General features: G+C 41.7%; 1 protein-coding gene across 2 annotated transcripts in view; it reads left to right on the top strand.

Moving 5' to 3' along the window:
* Window positions 1–19,326, top strand: part of ABCG1 (ATP binding cassette subfamily G member 1) — a 64,482-nt gene that overhangs the window by 28,321 nt on the left and 16,835 nt on the right. For both annotated transcript variants that reach the window (XM_063345050.1, XM_063345058.1), the window contains exons 3-8: window positions 6,516–6,633; window positions 7,396–7,528; window positions 8,929–8,979; window positions 15,714–15,859; window positions 16,549–16,672; window positions 17,740–17,854. In XM_063345050.1, coding sequence (XP_063201120.1) covers window positions 6,516–6,633; window positions 7,396–7,528; window positions 8,929–8,979; window positions 15,714–15,859; window positions 16,549–16,672; window positions 17,740–17,854 — 687 coding nt within the window. The remainder of the gene's footprint in view (window positions 1–6,515; window positions 6,634–7,395; window positions 7,529–8,928; window positions 8,980–15,713; window positions 15,860–16,548; window positions 16,673–17,739; window positions 17,855–19,326) is intronic.

Below are 19,326 nucleotides of genomic sequence, written 5' to 3'. Positions count from 1 at the left end.
GTAAGCTGCTTCTGAACCTATATGCTCCAAATAGCCCCAAACCCACAAACTGGGTCACCACCTCGCAGTAGCTGTTAGTCACTCCGCACATCTCCTGGTATGTGTACGGCTATCATGTTTACATGCACAAACTGGATGGCTCTGTGACTGATGAGTTGTAAAATGGAACTGTAAATCATCAGGAACTAATTTACATGCGCAATTATGTTATTTATGTGCAAATAAGAGGAACCCGCACCTCTTTTCATGTGCAAATGGACTATGCAGTTGTGACCGTGTGCTCCAGAAAATAGCACAATAAATGCAAGATATTTACTGTCACTCTCCTCAGTGCTCTGCGGTGCCAACCTGCTCGTCAACTTGCTTTTGGGGTTTATGAAGGTGCTCACTCAGTGCAGGTTTAGGGCAGAGGAAATAAAGCACCAGGAGGCCGAGAGAGGCTCCACGGGACTGCCTTACCGGGTAGCTTTCTCCAGGAACTTCACAGGAATCTCTGTACTGCCACTTCTTGTTTAACCCCTCTCGTGTGGGGATAAAACTCCTATTAGATTAAGCAGATCGGTGTAGTCTGTAGCAGTAAAGATGCAGATATTTTGCTATGACAGTGGCTTCTTCTCAGGAATGAGAACAAGGGCTGAGATGCAGAAAGTGAATAATAGATGGAGAAGGATCAGACAGAGGAATTTTTGTTGGTGTATTTACATCTAGGTGTATGGAAAAGACTTTTTTGCTGGTGTAAAAATTATAAAGAAATATGTTTCCTAGCTAATGGTGTATTTTTTACGTCTACAAATGTTTCTAGTGTAAATCTGGCCTTCAGCTGTTATCTCTGTGTGTGTGTGTGTTTCTCATCATGTGCTTCTCTGTCAAGTTTCTGCCAGCATTCCCCAGCTGTTCAGATTTCTGATATCAATCTAAAGAGTCTACAAATGAAATGTCTGCCAGATATCATGAGGATGTTTTCCATGTCTGGAAGCAAGCTCTTTCTTCCATGCATAAGTCACTAACTTTCCTTTTAATATGACAGATGACCTGTTTAATCTGTTTTTTCCCTTACTTGTGTTGTTGCGCAGTAGGTAAATCCAGGGAATGGTCCTTAGCCGTGGAGGTGTGGGTATGGTGGGCCTTGGCGACAGCAGCGAAGTCATAGATTTGCTAGGAGCATTTTTCCATAACAGAGGGCTCCCTACTCCTGCCTCAGGGGGAAAGGTGTGGATGTGACATCTTGATTCCCCTTCCCTTATTCAGGTTTTCTGGTGGAGAATTCCCTGGACTTTGGCATACTTTTTTTTTTTTGATGGAAACAAGAGGAAATGAGAGGAGAATTAAGGCTATAAATTTTAGAATAGAAGAGGAAAATCCAGTGGAGTTTCTTTAATGGAACAGGGTCAGTACACAGTGCCAAGAAATGGCTGTGGTTTCTCATCATTTAATGAAAAGTTTGATTGATGGTACTGTAAATGAATTGTGTATTTAAAATTAAATTGCTGTTTAAAAAGTATGTTGCTTGCTGAAGGTATTAAAATGAGGCAGGTTAGTAATCTAGTACTTGCCAGAGTGTCTTCTGATTTCCAGCTGGATGTTTCTGAGCAGTAATAAATCACATCCCATCCAAAAAAGCATCACAAAAAGATGAAATGTAGTACTTCTATAAAAATTTTTAATAAAGAAATGGTGCAATTCTACCTGGCTGCAGGTAGGAAGTGTGGAAAGAGCAGGTTATGATGCCTTTGGTTTTGATTTTTAAGTGCAAAATGCTGCTTATTTTGTGGGTCGGTTTTCTGTCATTTATAATTTTGCCAAACTCTGTTTGAGCTGATTTTTTTTATGTTTCCTATTTGCTATAGTGAATTTTCTGAGAAACCTTTGAGCAGTTTCAGGCCAGGGGTACTTCCAGGGTGCCAACAGCTATTTCCTACCTTCAGAAGAGATTGTGATGAAAGTGACACAGTTCAGATCTATTGGGAAGGGCAAATCCTGCTCCAGTTGCAGTGAGCGGGGAAAGCCTGCTGTGCTCACCCGGGACCTGAGACGGGCTCTTGGTGCCTATTGATGGATGCAAAATTAGGCTACAACCCCTAGAAACTTCTAGGAGTCTGTGTGACATTTCGCTGAGTACTACATGAGTATGTTCCTGGCAATGAAATGCAAATGAATGAAGCATTTTAGTCAAAAACCTGGAGATGGTATTTACCTGAGGAAATTCTCTGTAAGGGTAGGAGTGAGTTTTGGTTGTGGGGTTTTTTTTGGTGCTGATTCAGACACATTCTGAAGCAGGCGCTCCTACCCTAAGCCTGGGGAGGAGGTGGCTTGCTTTTTTCCAGATTAATCATAATTCTTTGTGAGAATGATAAACCCAAATCTCCCCAGAAATCCTTGTAGAATCCATGAGGAAGCAGATAAAACCACCAACCCGTTTCTCCCTTGCTGAATCCATTAGCAAGAAATTTTGGTGACTTGAGCAATGAGAGCTCTCCTGCTCTCTTCATAAATACAAGAGGTCACCCTCGATCAGCTCATTAAACAATGGGCTGCTGTGGGGGCTTTGTGCTGGAGCCAGGCAGGGAAGGAAATCCGCCTCTTGAATGGGGGTCTGTTCAGGCCGGTCATGTGTTTCTGGCTGTGAACCTGGTCTAATATCACAGTGCCTGGAGTTTGCTTTCCGTGAGAAATCCTAACATGGGAAAATGAAACACATTTTGCTTCTCCGGGAGAAGCAGTGGGACTCTGGAATGTAATGTGAGGTGAAATTAACACCAAAAGTTTTTGCATCACTTGGAATTTTCTCTTTCAGTTTTGACTTCTTACTTTTGGTATTCTATTTTTAGTGGGTTCGACTGAGAAAGTTGCTGAGTGCTTGCTCTGGTTGATGATAGTGTATTGATGTCCTGTTGACAAATTCATATTTTAAGTAGTTCTTGAAAACTGGTATTTGGATTCCTATGGGCATCAGCCCCTAAATATATTTTTAAGGGTGAGGTTGCAGTAACTCCAGGAGGGGACATTGGAAAACTGAAAGGATCCAAGCTATTTTCCATTGGAAATCAAAGCAATTTTAAGAAAAATGCCTGAAAGTCATGATGCTAAACTCAATCTTGATGTAAGTCCCGTCCAAAAGGAGACAGCCGCTGTGGTGCTCAAACTGAATGGCCCGCAATATGCATCAGTCTTGGGGTGAGTTTGCTTTGAGGTTCAGCCTTTCATTAAATGCTGGGGTACTGAAACTCCTTGCTGCACGAACCACGAACTGGTCATCTGAGGAAAATCAGGTAGGCCGGGTAGACCGGGATTGAAGGTGGTCAGAAATTCCTAATATACGGCAGATGGATGTGAAACAGTCCCTGTACTGTAAGAATACAATCCCCTCCAAATGCATAATCTGTTTCTCGTGAAAGACATGTGGCCCAATATAGAAGTTTTAGGTCAACTGATTCAGTTAAAGATTAGCCTCAATATTCTGAAAGAGAAGACTGTAGTTACTTATGGACTTTAATTCCTTATAAAGGATTATACTGGGCACCACGCTATTGCTACAGTGTCAAATCTTTTTGTGGGTTTGCTAAATTAACCTTTGTAATAGAAAGGCTTCTTATGTGCTTCCAGTCAAAAGAAGAGATAGTTTTTGAGTTTGTAGCAACTTCAAATGCCAATGATTGGGATCCTGATCTAAAATTCATAGGTTTTTTTCTATTTCTTCTTAAATCATATTTCTCTACTGTTTTGCAAATGAGTTTCAGAGATGTATCCCGCTCTGATTTAGCATGGTGTGCAGGATACTGAAAATGGAAATCTGCATCAGTGGGGCAGAAACAAGTGCAGGTAATGAGGGGGAAGATATTGCAATTAAAGGTAAACTGATTATCATTTGTGAAATGATGTTTGGAAAAGTGACTTTAATGGATGTAGCGTTAAATCTCGCAGTCATATATAGTGAGAGGAAAGGCTTCAATTTTAGGTAATTGTGCATATCTTGATACATGTTTTCAGATGATGAGCGTGTATTTTAGCTTGTACCTCCCTCAGTATTCATGGCTGTACACATTCTTTACGCTCCCCTGTAAGTTTGTGCAATATTTACTGTCCTAACCTTGGCGCTCATGATGGGCTGACTATTACAGAACTCTGACAAGAACCTTTTGCCCTGGAAATCTGGGTCGTTCCATCATGTTGAAGTGCTTTGTGGGGCAGACAGAATAGAGACAGACACCAGTGAGTACTTTATCCCGTACACAACATGTGGGACCCGGTGAAGGAAATTCTATCCCAGTGGAAGTTAATGACAGGCCAACTTGGCCGGCTTTTGACCAGTGTGAGAGAGTTTCCCAGCCAGACATGTGTGTGTGGTGGGTCTGTGCATAATGCAAATAAATGGTGGTAAAGTCTGATGTTTGAGTCCCTTAAAAATTTCATAGGCTTGGGAGGTAGCTGGTTCTCATTACACTTAAAGGATTGTATGAAGGACTTTGTCTCTATAGGTCCCATTAAGCGAATATTGTCATGTTTGAAAGGTCTTATCTCTTCCTTGCTCTTTTCTTTCAAATGCTAATTTTCAAAAGGTGGTGACATTGGCGTGAGGGACAAGCTTGTTAGGCCTTGTCGAGGTGCCATGGATTTCTGTCTTTGAAATAGATGTTCCTTTTAATAGATTGTCTTTGCTTTTGTTCTTAGGACTTGCTCCATAAACAGGCAGTGTGAATACACTGCTGTTTTCATACCCATGGTATCTTGTAGCTTCCAAACAAGTTGTTTCTTTCAGGTCCAGAACAAGATTTTAGAGTGAAAAATTACTGGCCTGTTTAAAAAAAGGTACTCAAGCAAACTGTCATTTTGATAACATTTGGTCAGTTACATTTTCTAAGACGTTTGCCATAAAAACGGAGGGACCAAATATTTCTAGAGAGACTTTTTGTGGCTACTGCTTTTCTCCTGGGCTGGGGAGTGCTTGGAGAAGAGTATTGGCTGTGAGTTTGAGAGGTCCCATGGCAGCATGACATCAATGTTTTTGTACAAAAGTTTGCTCTCTGTGGCATTGCAAAGGTGTGAATGGAGACTGGAGAAAAGAAGAAAATTTAAAGAGAATGCTAAGCCCGGATAAAGGGAACCAAGAAAGGAAGGAGTTAGGAAGAAAAAGAAGATAATCCGCCATTCATTTTCTAGGAGCTTGCAGACAAGGTGGGGTTTTTTTTACAGTATTTCAGTGTTCCAGCTGCAGCTTATGCTAATGATAATTGATAGCACTGGCGTGGTTTACATGTGGCATATAAATGCTGCCTGTATATACACCAGTATGGCAAAATGAACTGCCAAATCCCATCACTGCATGCAAATGGATCTTCCACCCTTCTGTGTTGGTTTTAATTCAATTACAGAAATATTTTCAACATATAAGATTGTTTTTTGACACCTTACTTAACTTTTTTTATTATTAAAAGTTTTAACTAAAAGTACCGGTAATTAAATTAGAGTAAGCAAGCAAAATAATAAAATGGAAAGAGATCCTGAAAAGTTTGAATGCCGGTCAGGGCTCTCTCCACCCTCCCCACCCAGTCATTATGCCTTAAAATGGGCATCATGCAGGACAAGGTGGATACAAGTAAATCCAAATCTGGAATTCTCCTTGGAGGCCAGTTTTCAGACACCTGGAGTAACACGGAATTTGGGGCTTTAAATTAAGGTTAATTGGCAAGGGTAATTTATTTAGGAATAAGGTGAAATACTTGAAGTTGGTATTGTCTAGAATACTAAAACAGCTTTGCCTAACGACATATTTATTGTGGCATGATCTTGTGAAGTGGATTAATCTAAATGGGAAAAAACCCAGTATGTTCTTAATCTGGAATAAGTATTTCCTTAGGAATTATTTTTATAGAGTTATTGTGGTCAGTCTCCCTGCCTAGACAAGCCTTTATATTATATATATGATAAGAGAATCCTTATGATAAGAGAATGAAGCAGGACTGTCTTTTCCTGTATGTCTCCTTTTGCTGTGTTTCTTGTCATACCTGTTTTAGTGGGGAATGAACAAATGCATAGGGCTTTGCTTTTTAGATCATGGCTATCACTCTCCAAGAAGTTGTTGTTTTGGTGAGAGGGCAGAATTTTGGCATTGAAGCTGCAGTAATCGGAGGGTGGTCTGTTCCAAAGCTGTGGACTTACGTTAGCCGTGGAGTATTAGGTGCAGTAAGGGAGACATCAGCATCCTAGTAACATACTCCAAGAAGACACTTATCAAATGGCAGCAAGGCTTCTTAGCCTTGTTTGAAAATTTTCCTAGAGTGAATCCAAGAGTGTGTGATCCTGTAAACCCACAGTACTACTTACGTAGTGGGAGGAGGATGCTGCTCCCACTCAGAATTTGGCTTTTGATAGTTTTTGCAGTGTGCTGATCTTAGCATCAGCCTTTTAGTAGGTACCTGCTAATGCCTATTTGTCATCATTGTTTAGAGGAAATAAACTTCCATTGCCCACCAGACATGATTGTGAAGGGTTCAGTGAACTTTTCTTTCTTCTTTCAGGTTATAAGACCCTTTTGAAAGGAATTTCAGGGAAGTTCAGCAGTGGAGAACTCGTTGCAATTATGGGTCCTTCGGGAGCTGGGAAGTCAACGCTTATGAACATTCTGGCAGGATACAGGTCAGTAACAATGAAAATCCCAAGTAAGATAAGATCACCTGGCATGATAGCTCCTTGGATACAACAGCTGAAGAAATCTTACCCTTTGTTTATAGAAAATGGGTAATTCACAGATTTTGAATTGGATTCTTATTGCTGATATTTTTTTTTTCGTTTTTCCTGTTCTAGTCACTTAGGATTTATCTGTTAACAAGTCAGATCCAAAAATAGGAAGCAATTTAAAGTCCAAAACACACAAAAAATTCTCCTTTCTAGCTGTGTAACAAATCTGACTCAGTGTCTTATGTTTGTGGTATTTTTAAATCACATTTTATAAGCACTTGAAAAAAATGACCCTTCTTAGTCGCTTTCATAATGTTGATGTCTTCTTGACCAAACTGCAATGTGTGAAGCGACTGTGGTCCATCTTCCTGAATCCCCTATTGTATGGGCAAATACAAAGTGTTTCTGTGTTGTTGTCATTAGAGCATAAGGAACAGGATAAAGAAACCTAAAAAAAATCACTTGAATAGCTTAATGTTTTTTCAGACATTCATGTAAGACAGCACACATTTTGTCCTAACTTGAAGTAAAATTTTCAGCAAAATTGCATGAAGCCTCTTATGAAAGAGAGCATAATCGTGAAATACATTAGTTTCTATTCACTGTGTCACTTCTATTCCATACTGGGCAATAATTACGTAAGAATTCCACATACTGAGAGCTGTGACAGTACAAATGAACGGAAGATTCACCCCTGGTTATTTCCTTGGTTCATTTCAGAGAGACAGGAATGAAAGGAGAAATTCTCATCAATGGACAGCCTCGTGACCTGCGCTCTTTTCGCAAAGTCTCCTGCTACATCATGCAAGATGACATGCTCCTTCCTCATCTGACTGTCCAGGAAGCTATGATGGTGAGCTTTGTTTCTGGCTCTAATTTATTAGGGTGGGAGAAAATGGAAAAATGTTTGTGTATTGTGCACATTTTCTTGTCTTCCTGGTAATGCCATGAACCATTAACTCTATTTGATTCCATGCAATGAAGGTGCTTGGACTTCGATGATGTCTTGAATTCCATTTCAGGCTCATCCTTCTAGGGGTTGTCTGAGCTTCTTTAGCATTACGGTTTTCAGTTTGTGACCAGCATTATGATTCGGAAGAAAATCTAAAGCCTGTACTCTGTAGACCTCTCAGAGAATGGAACCTACAGTTTTGCACAGAATGAGCCTTTGACCATATTTTTTCTTGGATGGTGGTTGTGTCTCTCCCTTTTTCCCCATCTTCCATGTTCTGGCTGCAAAGTGCTGTTTTGACTTGAGCATGGTCTCTCTGCTACTTCTACTCTTTTGTGCCTTTTCTGTAGTAAAGCCATTGTATAAAATCTCTTCCAGTTCTTGACAGGAAAACAGGAACAAAATAATCCCAAGGCAATGCAAATTCTTACTGGTTTTCGTAGCATCAAGAAGTGTACTAATTGACAGCTTGACCAATCAGTCTAGAAGTGCCTGTTGCTCAGTTTGAGAAGTGATCCAGTTTTTCTCAGAGGATGTTATCAAAATAAAGCTAAGGTTACTCACACTGCATGCCAGCATCAATTCACAAATTTTAAGGCCAAAAGAAATCACTGTAGTTTTACGTGGCTTGTCTTCTGCAGAGGCTCTTCTCTGTGAGGAAGTTCTCTTTTGTTTACTTGAACATTGTAGTCAGAATCCCATAGGACCACTTTCGTAGTATTGGGCCCAGATGATACTTGCCGTATAAATTAATCAGCCAAGGCTCTGACAAAAATAATTACTTAACAGTTTAATTGCTTCTAATAAGGGTTAATCATAATGTTTTGTGGAGCTGCCTCTTAGGACAGCAGATGACATCTTTCATAAGACTATTTATTTCTCTACTTATTTGTTCGCATCCTGGAGAATGGCAGAGTTTTTTGGTTGTACTTATGATACAGATGAAGGACAAATAAACTGTGATTCTAGCATTGCCTGGGAAGTTAGTGGCTATGCAAAAAACATGACTCTTCCATCTTCCTCTCAAGCTCTTTGATTTGCAGAATGGCCTTTCTTTCTAATGCACTTTTTGTCCGATGCTTGAGTGATTGTTTAAGTCAGATTATACTCAGTTACCTGTTGCACGGGCATATGTGGTGCTTGTCATTTGAACATTATAGTTCAACTTAAATTTCCCTGAGACTGGGTTGAAAGAAGTTGTTTAAATGGTACATTGGGATGTTGGGCCTGAGACATCCACTGTAACTGGTTGTTGTGCTTCAAATCGTTTCAAAATCAAATTCCATTGCATTGCATTCCAGGTATCTGCTCATCTGAAACTTCAAGAGAAAGATGAAGGCAGAAGAGAAATGGTATGTATGTTGTCCATCAAACTGAGAATTTTTGGGGATGCCCAAGAGGTCCATGAAGTGAGCTCCAGAAAGCTGTTGTTTTTATCTATTACTGAATTGCATTGCACTTGTAATGATTGAATAAATTATAACCTCAAAGTTGACCAGTATCATTAGGAAGGAACATTTACTACAGTTTCTATGAAAGTTGCTTTCAGTATGAGATTGAGTATATAATTGTAAAGGATCTACTGAAATGAATTTACAGGTTTCGTAGGATTCCTTTTAATGTACTTTATCACCTTAGATTCTCTTACATGCACGTCTGAGGGCTCAGGCATCTCGTATGTGTCGAGATAAATCAGTCATGTGTGGCAATGGTGAGTGTAGGCCTTAATTTTTCCAAGGACTAATGAAAAACTCAGCAGCTCTGATCTTCTCTGCTCATGTTTGGAAGCGTTGGTCTTTGTGGCTGTGCTAGTGGGCATATTGTTGCACCGAACAAGTTAATGTGGTTGCAGTTAAGATACAGATTAATGTATTTTGAAGCTGTGTTGAGTGGCCAAGGTTTGGACGAGTAGGAAACCAGGCTAAAACATGCACGTATCTTTTCTAAAACACTGGGAATGAGTTACACAATTTACTTCTGCGCATTTGCTGCACTGTCCTGCTTCTGCCTGCAGCTGACATATGACTGTCCTGAGTGGATGAAAAATCCTGGTGTGTTTTTGTCCATGGAGACCTATAACCCAGCTGGACCTGCACTAGGAAGTGTGCTTCTCTCACCCATCTGAGTGCCACGATTCCTGCCCATCATTTGAGCTGACACAGGGCTGTCCTTTTAAAGAAAATACCGTGGAGCTGTGTGACCAGACAAAATGGCTTCTGATGTGTTAGCTTGTGCATGAGGTGGCTTTCTCAACTGAATTTGGTTACCTCATTTATACTTTAAAGGGCTGGAAATGTGTCCTTTCTACACACATATTTTCACTTAAAATGCCTGGGCCTGTGTATTCCTAAGGACAGTCAGAGTTCAGGCTCTGCTCAGCTGGCGTTACCAGAGCATGCCAAAGCCTAGAAGTGGAACAGTTTGGTGCTCCACAGTGTGTTTCAAAACCATGTTGTGGAATACTTACTAAATTGGCCAAGAATACAAAAGTACAGCATTGTTCACACATTAAGGAAAATCATAAAATCAAGAGGCTTCTGAGGTAGAATACACCCTCAGCTGGCACACGAAGAATGCAACATCTGTGATTCCCTGTACAAGGTTGTTTGCGAAACTACACGAGGGATGGGATGGAATGGAACGTGATTGTTCCGTGGCCTTTCCTTGTGATGAATAGCAGATATGGGAATGAGATGGTACTATGGAACAGATAAGCTGCCTACTTGCTTACTACGAAACGGATAAGTGTCCCTACTCACTACCCGAGCCAACATTTCGTCAAATTTTGATGAAATGCTGTCCTTTGTGTGAACTTTGCTCATTACAATGTACCAAAACACACCTCCATCCCGGAGGCTACCCACCCCCAAGGTGCAACCACTCCTCCTTGAGTACACCAGTCATAATAAAAGTATTTATGACTAAAGTCACTCAAACTCCACTGTGAAGATAAAAAAATAGTATAAAAATAGCCCGAGAGAGGGGGGATACTGGGGAAGACGCCATCATGAACAAGCCAGGAGAACTCCATCAGTGACTTCTGGGACCAGTCGACGGGCTGAGCCTTTCTTACCCCCAGTAGGAACGCCTTTGGGTAAGGCTTAGATTATACCGAGCGTTTCCTTGGGGAACTTAGAAATCTCTCTAGAGAATCTCTCTCCTACGTTTGTAGCCAGGCTGTATGGTTTATAACTTTGTCGTGCATTTTGTATACTTAACAATGTCTTTATTTGCACGTGCTTTGCAGACAGTGTATTTATTGCTGGCAATCCTAAGAACCTCTATATCTGTTGTTAAAATAAACTGCACTGTTTAAGTAGCTAGTCGTTTCGGTTTCTCACTGAACACGACCAAAGACTCGGGAGTGGCCGTGCTAGTTCAGGAGCACGACTAGACTGAAGGTGCAGTCCACTATTAGTGTATCCAAATCGTAACAGTTTCATACATATGAAACGCAAATGGACTGATAGTGATGAATTGGGCATCACTCAGAATTTAAACCTAGCCACACCTCACCTCCCACCTTGGCGAGGAGTGTTAGAATGCAAGGGGGTTTATCTTCTGCCAAAATCGCTTTGCCCCTTTTCATGGAACACATGTATGCCCAAGGACGGGGAGGATAATGCCTGCAGCTAAGTATAGACAAAAAATCATGGCAGTGGTGAAAGCAGAGATGGTTCGTGTTGAGAGAGTTGAGAAAAGCGAAACGGTAGCTCGGAAAATGTTTGAAGGTGTTTTGACTGGCCTCAGGCTATGTTTCAGTCCAGCATAAGAAGGAAACCACCAAGGAGGCAGTATGATCTCTCATACACTGCCTCCCCAAGGAGGAAGCCTCTGTTACCTGGGGGTTATGTTGAGGGCTGATGGTGCTCATGTGATAACATGGCCCCATGGCTAACATTGAGATTTACCTTCCAAGAAAGCTGGCTGCTCCTTCGACTTTCACTAGGGACATGTCTGTTACTCTGGCCAAGTCTACTAGTGGCTTAGCAACTCAGTGTCCCACCAATGAAAAGGGAGTTACTTCTGGTATAGGAAGCTCCCGATGTTTTTGCTGTGCTCTGTGCTGTAAAATTCAAGTTTTGAGCTTTCCATGATTTTTTAGCGTTCTTTTTCATAAATAGAAGGATGAGGTTTTCATTTTGGTGCATTTTGTGCTCCTAAAGCCATGCACTGAGGATACTCTCCGTGGGCAAATGAGGAAATCATGCAGGTGACTGGGAGAAGCCACCTTGCAGGACTCAACTGAAACCAAGTTGTGCAGGAGGGAGGAGGAGATGAGGGGACACAGGAGTGGGAGTGGACCATGGGCATGTTGTGGCCTACTGTCTCAGGAATATGAGAGGCTTCCTGCTCTTCCCCAGATGCAAGTTTAATCCATTTTTTGTATCTGATGGAGGCTTCAACTTGACCTTCTGGACTTAACCATTTCAGAGGGGTCTCTTATTCTAGGAAAAGACACCTCTGGCAATAGCTGGCATGTGGTTCTTAAGCAGAGGTTTATAAAGGGGAAGGTGAAACCGCTTCTGTCCTGCATGGTGAAAAGCATGTGCTTTGCCTGAAATGTGAAAACTACGACAACTTTAGAGCAGACATTTTGTCCATATATATTTCCAAATTGGAACATTTGGCATTTCTTCAGTCTCAGAGAATCCTTGAAAATCAGAGCAAGCTCCAGAGAGGTAAACTTAACAGGAATCAACATATGTTTGGTAGCTTAAGATTGCTTTGATTCTCTCAAATACTTTTTTTTTTTTTTAAATAAGCTAAACACAGATTTTTTTATTGGAAAATACATTTATTTAGAAACAGCTGTTAATTTTATTTGCACTTTGAAAGTCTTAATTCATTTACACTTTAGGAAGTTACGGCAAGCAAGTTAATTCATTTGTTCACACTGTCACTGTAATTACAAACAGCTCTTTGAGGAAAAAACTGTGCTGTTTGCATTTATTCAGCACCTATCAGAAGGGCAGTGATGTTCTGGTTAGTGTTACTGGCCTGTGCTGGACTAGATAATTTGTTTTATTGTTGTAAATTGTAAATGTTTATCATAGATAAATTTTATTAATTTATGCACTTGTGTTAGCAAGATTACCGATGCTTGTTTAAAACAGGGACAAGTGAAAAAACTCCAGTGAACCACACTTTAGGTATCTAGTTGACCTAGATTGTCCTGCCCATGTCCCATAGCAGCCTTCCTAGAGATAAAGGGAAGGAGGTATTTATCAGATAATCATAGAATTGTTTAGGTTGGAAAAGACCTTTAAGATCATCAAGTCCATCTGTTAACCTAACGCTGCTAAGTCCACCATGCGTGTCTCTAAGTACCCCATCTACGTACCTTTTAAATATCTCCAGCAATGGTGACTCTGGGCAGTCTGTTCCAGGGTTTGACAACCCTTTCACTGAAGAAATTTTTCTGAATACCCAATGTAAACCTCCTTTGGTGCAACTTGAGGCCATTTCTTCTCGTCCTATCGCTTGTTACTCGGGAGAAGAGTCTGACCCCCACCTCGCTAAAACCTCCTTTCAGGTAGTTGTAGAGAGCGATAAGGTCTCCCCTCAGGCTCCTTTTCTCCAGGCTAAACAACCCCGGCTCCCTCAGACGCTCCTCATAAGACTTGTGCTCCAGACCCCCCACCAGCTTCGTTGCTCTTCTCTGGACAAGCCCCAGCACCTCAATGTCTTTCCTGTAGTGAGGGGCCCAAAACTGAACACAGTATTTGAGGTGCAGCCTCACCAGTGTTGACTTCAGGGGGATGACCGCTTTCCTAGTCCTGCTGGGCACACTGGTTACCAGTGGGCACACTGGGCACACCAACAAGCCAGGACACAGTTGTCCTTCTTGGCCACCTGGGCACACTGCCATCTCATATTCAGCCAGCAATTGTCCAACATCCCCAGGTCCTTTTCCACTGGGCAGCTTTCCAGACACTCTTCCCCAAGCCTGTAGCACTGCATGGGGTTGTTGTGACCCAAGTGCAGGACCCAGCATTTGGCCTTGTTGAACCTCATACCACTGGCCTTGGTCCATTGATGCACCCTGTCCATATCCCTCTGTAGGTCCTTTCTACCCTCAAGCAGATCGACACTCCTGTCCAACTACGTGTCTTCTGCAAACTTACTGAGGGTGCGCTCGATCCTCTCGTCCAGATCACTGATAAAGATATTGAACAGAACAGGCCCAAATACTGAGCCCTGGGGGACACCATTCATGACTGGCTGCCAACTGGATTTAACTCCATTCACCACAACTCTTTGAGCCCGGCCCTCCAGCTAGTTTTTTACCATGCGAAGCATATGCTCTTCCAAGCCGTGAGCAGCCAGCTTCTCCAGGAGAATGCTGTGGGAAATGGTGTCAAAGGCTTTACTTAAGTCCAGGTAAACAACCTCCACAGCCTTTCCCTCATCCACCAAGTGGGTGACCTTGTCATAGAAGATCAGGTTGGTCAAGCAGGACCTGCCTTTCGTAAACCTATGCTGACTGGGCCTGATTACCTGGCTGTCCTATATGCACTGCATGTTGTCACTCAAGATGATCTGCTCCATAACCTTCCCTGACACCGAGCTCAGACTGACAGGCCTGTATTTCCCTGTATCTTCCTTGCTGCCCTTCTTGTGGATGGGCGTCACATTCGCTAACTTCCAGTCAACTGGGACCACCCTGGTCAGCCAGGACTGCTAATAAATGATGGAAAGCGGCTTGGTGAGCACTTATGCCATCTCCCTCAGTACCCTTGGGTAGATCCCATCCGGCCCCATAGACTTGTGTACGTCTAAGTGGTGTGGTGGGTCACTAACCATTTCCTCTTGGATGATAGGGGCTTCATTCTGCTCCCCATCACCGTGTTCCAGCTCAGGGGGCTGGGCATCCCAATAATAACTGGTCTTACTCTTAAAAACTGAGCAAAGAAGGTGTTAAGTACCTCAGCCTTTTCCTTATCCTTTGTCACTATGTTTCCCCTCTGCATCCAAAAAAGGATGGAGATTCTCCTTAGCCCTCCTTTTGTTGCTAACGTATTTATAGAAACATTTTTTATTGTTTTTCACAGCAGTAGCCAGATTAAGTTCTAGTTGGGCGTTGGCCCTTCTGATTTTCTCCCTGCATGACCTCACAATATCCTTGTAGTCCTGCTAAGTTGCCTGACCCTTCTTCCAAAGGTCATAAACTCTTCAGTTCGTCCTGAGTTCCAGCCAAATTTTGGCTGGTGCTTCTCTTTGAGAACAAGGGTTGATGGGTTTTGTTCTGTTTGTTGGTTTTTTTCCCCTCTGGATGAGAGAGGTAGCTAACCAGTGTTTATTCTTTTAATTGCTTGAGCAACATAGCTTGGATTCAGCCATTTTCATATCTGTATTTTTACTGATGCCAAAGAGCTCTTTTCCTCATGTAGGGGTACCAGGCTAGATCTGCAATCACTGAAACAGAAAAACTCATAGCAGCTGAGGTTGTTCTCCTTTTGCTTCAAAGACCTTGGGACAAGCTGTGCCCTTCCTGAGGCTGTGCCTTGAGGAAATCCCAAACATCTGAGAGTATGTGTGCAACTGAATTGGCTTTGAGGAGAATGAAAACACTTAAAATCAATGGCTGTACTTGAAAGAGTAGACTGTGAAGAACAGATGAGATGAGAGCAGGTCATTGCTCAGTAGAAACCACTGATTTTTGTTACACGCTTTTCCAGTCCCTTCTAAATACAGCCTAGAAGTTCTATTGAAAGAAGCTTTTTGGTTTCACTGTATAGTGACTCCTCACTTGCTGCAAAGCTCTTTTGTTATCGGTGCCATATCCAAGGGGTGCTATAGAAGAACTGATTGCCACTCCGTTTTCACAAGCAAGGCTTCCATACAGGTCATGTAGGATGAACAAATAGAATTTGGGTCAAATTTGTCGATGGTAGGCTGTGAAGCCCACTGAATCTAGTAAGTATTTAAGATCCAGCTTTCCTACGTTAGATGGAAAAATGCTTCAGTGTTTGGATAGTGAAACAATGTCATGAGCTAGTTTACATTTTCCATGAAGATCAGTAAAGAGGCTTTCTTTTGGGCTAACAAATTTAAATGACATACATCGTTGTGTTTCCTCTAGGTAAAGGAAATCTTGACAGCCCTTGGTTTGCTGACATGTGCCAATACGAGGACTGGCAGTCTTTCTGGAGGCCAGAGAAAGCGTCTTGCCATTGCTTTGGAGCTGGTGAACAATCCTCCTGTCATGTTTTTTGATGAACCAACCAGGTACTTCAAGGCCAAAAATTGAAGGTAGACAAATATCACTTTATATTGTAGAACAGTGCTGCAGGAAGGTTGTTCACCTCTAAGTCCTTGGAAAAGTCTCATTTTGTATTGCCTGTAAGTACTGAATAAGGCCCCAAGGAATAATTGGGTTTGGGTACTTAGTGCCTTGGGTTATTGCTGTAACTGTTGGACTATGGGACTATAAATAATTTTTAAGGGAGACAGAAACTGAAACAGGAAGGGAGAGACAGGGGAAATTATTTTCATATTGTGACATGAGTTTTCTTTTTCGAGCAAAGATAGCTTGAATATAAGTATTTTAAAGTGTGACTTTTAATAATGAATGTAGCATATTTAGAATCAAATTCTGTGATCAGTCTAGGAGGAATCTGGGAGAGCTATGAATATGTATCTATTCATTAAAGTTGGGAGCATTTAAATCTGTAGTCCTAAAATGTAGAAGTCCCCGAAGGCAGCTTTGAGAATACTCCTATTTTTCATTCTCAGGCATGCTTCCAACTTAATTAAAAGACTGATGGAGAAATACAAGCATAAGGTTAGCATATGATAAAATTAAACTGCTACAGAGAAAATTTATGAAAGGATAATAGTGGGAGACTGAAGTGTGCTAGTTTTGAGTGGTGCCTATGGACCTGTGGATAACAAACAACTTCTTTCCTTTCATTCAGTGGCTTGGATAGTGCATCATGTTTTCAGGTTGTCTCATTGATGAAGGCTTTAGCCCAGGGCGGCAGGTCCATCATTTGCACGATTCACCAGCCCAGTGCTAAACTGTTTGAGTTGTTTGATCAGGTATGATTCTGAAACTCTTTCTCTTTTTGTGTTGTGTAGGTAGATTATCCTTTCAAGGCTACACTCTCTGAGTAAAAACATGAATAATTCTAGTCTGTGATTCCAAACCAAATAAAGAATTAAATAAATAAGAGCAAAATATGCTTTTTTATTATGTTTTTTTCCTTCTTCTCTGCCCATTTCCAATACTTAAATGTAATGTTTTTAAAGAATCTGTTTGGTATGTTTGTGAAATTCTGATTATTGCATTTGTGATTTTCCTACCTTCACCCACCACTGCTTCTGGGCACAGGACTGTCAGTAAAGTAAATGAGAGGTTATTTAAGAGCAAGAGAGCTTTAGTGCAATGTCTGCATTGTTGCTAGTACTCATTCTCATCCTAGCTACACAGGTGTAAATTCAGAAGAGTTATTCATGTGAAATAACAATAATTTAAATGAACTCAGTTGGAAATATTTTCTTCAACCTAACAACAGAATTTGGACGATCCATGTTTAGGTTAATTTTAAATTTACTTCTTAGGAAACTTAAATTAGACCTGTGAGAGCTAAGAGAAACCCCACTACACCATAGGTGAACAAGCTCTTGCAGATTGCCAGTCTGGCAAGGAGGTTTATTTAAAGTCAATAGCGTGGCTAAAAGTAAGAACAGTCAAGCTGTTTCCCATTACTGTGCTGTTCCACCTCTCCTTCCATTCCGACATTCGCCAGCCTCGTCTCCCAACCCAAAATATCCAAAATGTGTGGAAATTAGATGGCTCGGCTATACAGTTTCTTGCCTGTTTTCAGCATGTGTCTAGGGCTGGAATTAGTCTGTGTCTGTGTTAATGTGCTTTAAGTCCTGGAGTGAATGTTTGCAGAATTCAAACCTTAAGTATTTCTTTTTCCATTAGTTGTAATTCCATGCAAAGGTAGTTCTAAGTGGTGACAAATCTTCCCAAGGGTGTTCTTCCCACAGGGACAAGAAGTCATTAGGTTCATGGGTTGCTGTCATACGGGTAGCAGGTTCAAATATTTTGATGCTATTTCACATTTTTATTTTTTATTTTCTTTGGCCTTGTTTTTCAGCTCTATGTTTTAAGTCAAGGTCAATGCATTTACCGTGGGAAGGTGGTAAACCTAGTCCCTTACTTGAGAGATTTGGGGTTGAATTGCCCAACCTACCACAATCCAGCAGATTTTGGTAAGGTCAATTTGAATAGTTTATTTAATTTATTTTTTATTTGATTAGCACCTTCAGGGTAATGGGGGCCATAGTGTGTTTTATACTTTTGTACTTATATACATATGTCAGTGTGTACATACATGTACCTAAATTAAAAATCAAATTATTCATATTTTTTCTAAGTAATTTGAATGCCATCTAGTGGTAAAATTTAGTGGATATTTCTCTCTAGTGGAAGTCTAGGTCCAGAAAATGAAAGGTAAAACATATTGTTTAGTGTTTCATTAGTTTTTTTATCTTGAATAATATCACTGTGGTATTGTACAGCTCATAACATTGAGGGTTTTTTCACTGTGGTTTCTTAATTCCAAAGAATCAGTAAGAACCACAAAAATAGACTTTTGTCATTTTTTATTACCAAGAGTATCTCATATTCACTCCCTTTCCTCTAAAGTAGTTCATTTAGCTTCTGGGATGAAGAGAACTCTCTGAAGATTTATAGAAAGATACATTTAAATTATGTGTGTATACCTATGAATTTGCATGTGGCATTTTAGAGCCTATTTTACGCAAAAGTCCTATTTCTCTCAGTGCAACAGGATAATCAAGGGGATCTTGTGTGTGGCACGGTGGTTGTCACACTGGAGGGAAGGGATGCCATCCAGAGGGACCTTGACAGGCTTGAGGGGTGGGCCTGTGCAAAACTCATGAAGTTCAACCAGGCCAAGTGCAAGGTCCTGCACCTGGGTCATGGCAATCCCAGGCACAAATACACGCTGGGCGGAGAATGGCTTGAGAGTAGCCCTGAGGAGAAGGATGTGGGCGTGCTGGTGGACGAGAAGCTCAACATGACCCAGCAATGTGCACTCACAGCCCAGAAAGCCAACCACATCCTGGGCTGCATGAAAAGAAGTACGGTCAAGGGAGGTGATTCTGCCCCTCTACTCCACTCTGGTGAGACCCCACCTGGAGTACTGCGTCCAGCTCTGGAGTCCTCAGCACAAGAAGGACATGGACCTGTTGGAGCGGGTCCAGCGGAGATCCACAAAGATGATGAGAGGGCTGGAGCACCCATGCTGTGAGGACAGGCTGAGAGAGTTGGGGTTGTTCAGCCTGGAGAAGAGAAGGCTCCAGGGGACTCCAGGGAGACCTTATAGCAGCCTTCCAGTACCTGAAGGGGACCTACAGGAGAGATGGGGAGGGACTCTTTGTGAAGGAGTGTAATGATAGGACATGGGGTAATGGTTTCAAACTGAAAGAGAGTAGATTTAGATTGGATATCAGGAAGAAATTCTTTACTGTGAGGGTGGTGAGGCACTGGAACAGGTTGTCCAAGGAAGCTGTGGATGCCCCATCCCTGGAAGTGTCCAAGGCCAGGCTGGATGGGGCTTTGAGCAGCCTGGTCTAGTGGGAGGTGTCCCTGCCCATGGCAGGGGGGTTGGAACTAGGTGATCTTTAAGGTCCCTTCCAACCCAAACCATTCTGTGATT

Source organism: Chroicocephalus ridibundus, chromosome 1, assembly GCF_963924245.1.
Source record: "Chroicocephalus ridibundus chromosome 1, bChrRid1.1, whole genome shotgun sequence".
Taxonomy (NCBI): domain Eukaryota; kingdom Metazoa; phylum Chordata; class Aves; order Charadriiformes; family Laridae; genus Chroicocephalus; species Chroicocephalus ridibundus.
This window is presented reverse-complemented; position numbering and strand designations above follow the sequence as displayed.